The sequence below is a fragment of the Terrapene carolina genome, unplaced genomic scaffold (assembly GCF_002925995.2).
Source record: "Terrapene carolina triunguis isolate 2854851 unplaced genomic scaffold, T_m_triunguis-2.0 Scaffold113, whole genome shotgun sequence".
Classification (NCBI taxonomy): Eukaryota; Metazoa; Chordata; order Testudines; family Emydidae; genus Terrapene; species Terrapene triunguis.
Genome location: NW_020664464.1, coordinates 18,418,615 through 18,424,614, shown reverse-complemented (window position 1 = coordinate 18,424,614; position 6,000 = coordinate 18,418,615). Strand labels below are relative to the sequence as shown.

Below are 6,000 nucleotides of genomic sequence, written 5' to 3'. Positions count from 1 at the left end.
TGAGTAGAATGGGCTAATTACCTCCCTGGTTTTATATAGAACATTCCTGTTAATACACCTCACAATATGAGCCTTTTTTTCAACTGCATCACATTGTTGACTCATATGCAATTTGTGATCCACCATAACCCCCAGATTCTTTCCAGCAGTATGACCACCTCACCAGTTATTCCCCATTTTGAAGTTCTGCATTTGATTTTTCCTTCCTATGTGAAGTACTTGTCTTTATTGAATTACATCTTGCTGATTTCAGACCAATTCTCCAATGTCAAAGTCATTTTGAATTCTAATCCTGTCCTTCAAAGTGCTTACAACCCGTCCCTGCTTGGTGTCATCTGCAAATTTTATAAGCATACTCTCCACTCCATTATTCAAATCAATAATTAAAATATTGACTAGTATTGTCCCAGAACAGATCTCTATGGGATCCCACTAGATATGCCCTCCCAGTTTGATAGTGAACCATTGATAACTACTTTTTAAGTATGGTTTCTCAACCAGTTATGTATCCGCCATATAGTAATTTAATCTAGACCACATTTCCCTAGTTTGCTTATGAGAATGTCACATGGCACTTTGTCAAAAGCCTTACTAAAATCAAGATATCTCACATCTACAGCTTCCCCCCATCTTCTAGGCCAGTAACTCTCTTAAAGAATGAAATTAGGTTGGATTGGCATGATATTGTTCTTGACAAATCCATGTTGGCTATTCCTTATTACCCTATTATGCTCTATGTGTTTACAAACTGATTGCTTAATAATTAGTTCAAGTATCTTTCCAGGTATTGAAGTTAGGCTAACTGGTTCCTGGGTCTTCTTTGTTCCCCCTTTTAAGGCTAGTTACCATGTTTGCCATGTCAAACTTCAGCACATGGCAAGAAGGGGGATGTACTCTTGATAGCAGATTTATATTTGGATAACAATTTTATAACCTTTACACACATTCAAAAGCAATTTAATTTAACCAGATAACACTGTTGGCAATATTTCCAATTATACCTGTTTATCTTACCTTCAGTCATCCCATTAAAGAGAGGTATAATATTACTAGTTAGTGTTAATAGTATGGCTGTGGCTATGCTAATAAAATGACAGGATTTTTGTATGAAAGTGCCAAGTCTTTGAGCATGCCCAGTGAGAATTAGATGTTTTCTGAAGCCTGAGCAAACTTACACAGAGTTGAGTGCTCATGCAATTAATAAAAGTGCTATGCCAAGTGCTTTCTAAACATTATGATCACCACTTGATACATACTTCTAGAACAATGCCACTGCAACCTATCTGCCTTTTTAATTCTTCTACAGTAAAGTCCTGAACTGGTTATATAAAAATCCTCAGTTGGTTAATATAAAATTAAGACAAGATAGGGCCTTCAACAGATTTTTTGCAAAATGGCATAAAATCCGTGTACCAAACTGCTTGGACACCAAGTTAGGAGAAATTCAATTAAAGGTGATGCAGTGAATTCACTGGCCTTTGTCAATGTATTTCAATGGAGCTTGGCTGAAGGAGACCAGTGTTGAAGAAGAGGAGGTAACAACGGGATTAGTCATATTGGACCAGATTTTCAGTTAGGTATGTGCTACTGCACTTAATTTACATGTGCAAATCACTGAGGTACGTATGCAAATCAGATATTTGTGTGTACAGGTGTTAAGTGCCTGTCTGCCTGCACAGAGACCTAATTTGTGTTAACACATCTTCTGTTTGTTCACATAAATTAGAACATCTAATCCCTATTTCCATTTCGGCATTAAAGTGAAACGATAATAAAGCAGTAACACAAATCTGAGTTCCCTTTAAGACCATCAGAAGCACGGTGTAGTGCAGAGCCCAGAGGAAGCAGAAAAGGATGTACACGAAAAGATTAGTAGTAAACTGCACGCAGACTCCTGGCGCATTTCTTTTGCTTGTGGTGTTCAGGTTGTAAACACGCGGTGGCGCCAGAGTTCGCTGAAGTCGGAGGCACTGCGGTGGATTTTCCTGTTCCTTTCAAATTACTGCGGAAAAAAAAAAATCCTACAGAGCCACTAATGAAAAGGCAAATTCCCAGACAAGGCATTTAAATGTCGCTCATTCATCACATACCTGAGCTCTTAAAACGATTACATTTTATTATACTATCATAAAAGATCACATTCTTTTCAAAAACAATCTTTCTCTTTGCATATGTTTGTGTATTATATGCATATATGCCCCTAGGTAGTGGAGATGTGCAAATCTACGCTACATTAGCCTAAGAGTTACCACCGAGGATGGAAGGGCTGGTGGAAAAGCTGTATATTTCTCCAGTGACTATAACGCAATGTTGCAAGCGCACGGAATGCACATGACACTGTGTGGGACTAACTGCATTCAAAAAGGAAAGAAGCCAATAAGCTGAGCTGTCCAAAACGGTTTCTTAACTAGTTATTATGCTCAGTGAGTCGGACACAGAAAGCCCGTTCGGAGCGATCTATGTAGAAAGCCATAATGTTGATATTAGAAAGTATCTAGCCAAGCCAATGCAACGTGGAGCCCTACGCTGTGGCGAAAAATGCTCCCTTTCCCATGCACCTCACGTCTTCGTGTGTCTTTCTGGGGGTGGGAAGGATGCATTGCTGGTGTTCGGAAAATCACGCTTTGATTTCATACACAGCAAAGACCTGAGGGTTCAAAAGAGGGACCGTGCTGGTGGTTGACCTCTCTCTGGTGTGTGTGTGTGTGTGATTGTATGTGTATAGACTCCAGCTTGCCTATTGGCATCTTGTTCTAGCACCCTCCTCTCTCTCCCCGCCTCTCCATCCCTCCCTCGCCCCTGGTTGCTTTTGTCTTCTTCTTTTTTTGGGGGGGGGGGGGAATTTCAGGCTCATTTTATGGAGTTTCTGCCCCTCTCTGCGTCAGCCCCACGTCACTTTACCAGCAGCTCCTGAGCTTGGGCTGGAGCAGGAGCCTGGGCTGCTTTATTATCAGCTGGAGGAAGGAGACGGTGCGTAAAGGGCAGAGCCAGGAGCCGTGAGCCCCCCGGCAGCAGCAGCGCGCCGATTCCTCTCCCCCAGGTAGCAGCGGCCGGAGCAGGCAGCGCCCCCGCAGGTAGGAGCATCAGCCACTCGCCCCCCTGCAGCCTCCAGCCCGCCCGGGTGACCCGCTGCCCCCCTCTCCGGGTCCCGCGCGCTCCCCGCTCCGCCCGGCGTTTTGCAGCATCATCGGGAGCCGAGGAGTTGCCGCTGCCCGGGCTGCGCTCGGCGCCGGAGCCGCGTCCCCACTGCAGGGGCAGCTGCCCAGGAGGGGACGGTCCCTGCCCCGGGTGCCCGTCAGGGGCCCGCGCTGAGCTCTCGGGGCAGGTTTCTCCCCCTGCCCCCGACGCTGCCGGGGCGGGCGGGGGCCGGGCTGGGCCAGTCCCGGCTCCGTTCTCACCGGTGTCTCTCTCCCCTCCAGCTCCGCCGCCTCCCGCGCTCGCCCCGAGCGGCTCCGGGGAGCCCGGGCAGGCAGCGGGGAGCGGAGGCGTCGCTCCTGCCCGGCCCAGCGCGCCCATGTGAGCCCAGCCGGGGCCGGCACCGAGCCCTCCCGCAGCAAGATGCCCGAGTCCCAGCCGCTCTGAAGCGCCCAGGAGGCTCCGCACACGCCGGGACGGTCGCTGGAGGAGGCCGTCGGGGCAGCGGGCAGCGCTGGATTGATCGGGGCAGCATGGTGTCCTGGCGGAGGAGGTGGCAGGGGCCCGGCCTGGCCCGGCTCTGGGGCTTCTGCTGCCTGGTGCTGGGCTCCTGGAGGGCTTTGCTCGCCTGCCCGGCGCCTTGCACATGCAGCGCCTCGCGGATCTGGTGCAGCGAGCCCGCGCCGGGCATCGTGTCCTTCCCGGTCCTGGAGGGGAGCGCCGAGCGGGAGAACATCGCCGACATGTGAGTAGCGCAGGGGCTGGGCACTGGCTGCTCCCGCGGGGAGAGCCCCGAGCTAGCGGAGGGGAACCTGCTGGGCACCGGGGATCTGGGCAGAAACGCGGAAGAAATCCTCCATCTGTCTCTCCAGCTCTAATTTTATTTAATTTTCGTTATATTATAATACTGTATTATGCTTGTGTATGTATATTCTCTCTTTCTGTGCATACACACAGATAATACATGTGTGTGTCAGAGAATTAATATAATTAATCATTTTATTTTTTGTATGTGTATATGTCAATTTGTCTCCCTAGAGAGAGGGAGCGAGAGAGAGTGTATGGGTAAAGAAACTGAGAATCTCCTTAGTATGTAGATATGAGAGAACCACTTACATTTTGTATTGCTTGCCTCTAAGGCTTGCAGAAATGATGCTCACATTTTCTTTGCAGCATCTCTTTTGCAAGTCTCAACAGTAACCAGTATTTTTAGTCATTTCGTTATGAGAAGGACACCAACAATAGGAAAGGAGGTTTTGCTTAAGGAAAGATTCTGAACGATCTGTAAGAGGAGAAGTTCTCTGCATTGAAAGGCACTTGCTCAGTAGGAAAATGTGATCGTGGGAAGCTTAAAAGCCTGGTATGATTTAATTTAGACTTGACTTCCCAGAGATATAATTTCGAAACCATTTAGATTATAAATCTTAATTGCCCTTGGTACAGTTTCCTGGGAATAAGTTAGATAATAAAGCAGTATAGCACACAGACAGTGCTGATTTTAGTACAAGGCCAATGTGTTATCAGAAAATTCTTCTCTGTCAGATTTTTCTTGAGAGAGGCAGTAATGTACATGTAGCTATCACTTTATCCTTCTTTTTTACAGATTGTTACAGATCAGTAAAGAATTACTACACTACACACATTCCACCTCTCTTCTAGACAATACATTAATTGGGGCCTCTATGTCCCAATTCTATGTTCTTCCTATTCATGCAAACAGAAAATTTTGATGGGTCACTCTTTCCCCAATCAAAAATGTGACCATTTTGTTTTCTTTGCTTTTTTAAATGGAAGTAGCGCATTCTGACAGAGTAGAATGAGGACTGGCTCCTCACTGGGTAGTATGTGTGTAAGCTCCTATTGCACATGCTCCTTTTCTGTAAGGTAGCGAGAAAAGATGCAATGTTGAGTCTGAATGTGAATGCAGAACCACACTAATTTCCCCCTAGTTGTAAGCAAGTATTGTACCATGATATTATTTATGGGGCTTTGACAAGTGGGTGCAAGAGGTTTTTCAACTTCAGCCATTGTGAGCCAGACTGCAGTTGAGACCTATGTAGTAGTGGGTTGTGTTCCTGCTTGGGGCCTGATCCTGCATTCTCTACTCTGGCAGGCTACCTTCTCATTGAAATGAATAGATGTTTTATCTGAGAAAGGACTGCATGATTAAGACTCAAGGATCCACATTTTGGATAATAGAATTGTAGAAGTTAGAGATGGAAAATACCTCTAAGGCTATCTTGTTCCCCTCATACCTACCCACTGATGTATTGTTCCCTACAATATTTTTAGTGTACAAGGTACCATGATCTTTTTGCCAAAAACTACATGGAAATCTCTTGCTGTATTTGCCAGTGTGTGCATGGCAGAGGGAAGGGCTGGAGACATTCACTCCTAGTAATGCAGGGCCTACATTTTGTAGATCTATTTATTTTTGAGTGCATGTAACAGAATTAAGTATTATTTCTAGGCTATGGCAGGAATGATCATTGCAGATGTTTGTTTAATATTCTGTAGGTTGCTTCTCCTGGAAAAAAAAAAATCCTTCCATGCCATGTACCATCACTCTACCATCTTCCTTATTATCAAATATCTTCAGTGTAGCAATAACTTAGCAGTTTTTCCTCAGAATTTGAACTCCTCCGTTTGAAAAGACAGAGAAAAGAACCCATGTGTAAATATATTTGGCAAGCTTGACCAACTTAAAACATATATTTTGCTGTTTAGATTTTGATTTCTATTAGTTGATTTTTTCCTTTCTGTATTTTTTCATCAGCATAATCATTTGTCTTTCCATATCTTTTACATTTCCACTATATCACCTTGTGATGTTACATTTTGTTGTGATTGGGGATATAAAAATAA

At 45.1% G+C, this 6,000-nt stretch overlaps 1 protein-coding gene across 1 annotated transcript in view; it reads left to right on the top strand.

Annotated features, from left to right (window-relative positions):
* The first annotated feature begins 2,910 nt into the window (after positions 1-2,910).
* LOC113406625 (BDNF/NT-3 growth factors receptor-like) overlaps positions 2,911-6,000 on the top strand; it is a 34,231-nt gene continuing 31,141 nt past the window's right edge. Inside the window, exons 1-2 of the mRNA XM_029911695.1 lie at positions 2,911-3,074; positions 3,420-3,880. Coding sequence (XP_029767555.1) covers positions 3,669-3,880 — 212 coding nt within the window. The 5' untranslated portion in view covers positions 2,911-3,074; positions 3,420-3,668. The remainder of the gene's footprint in view (positions 3,075-3,419; positions 3,881-6,000) is intronic.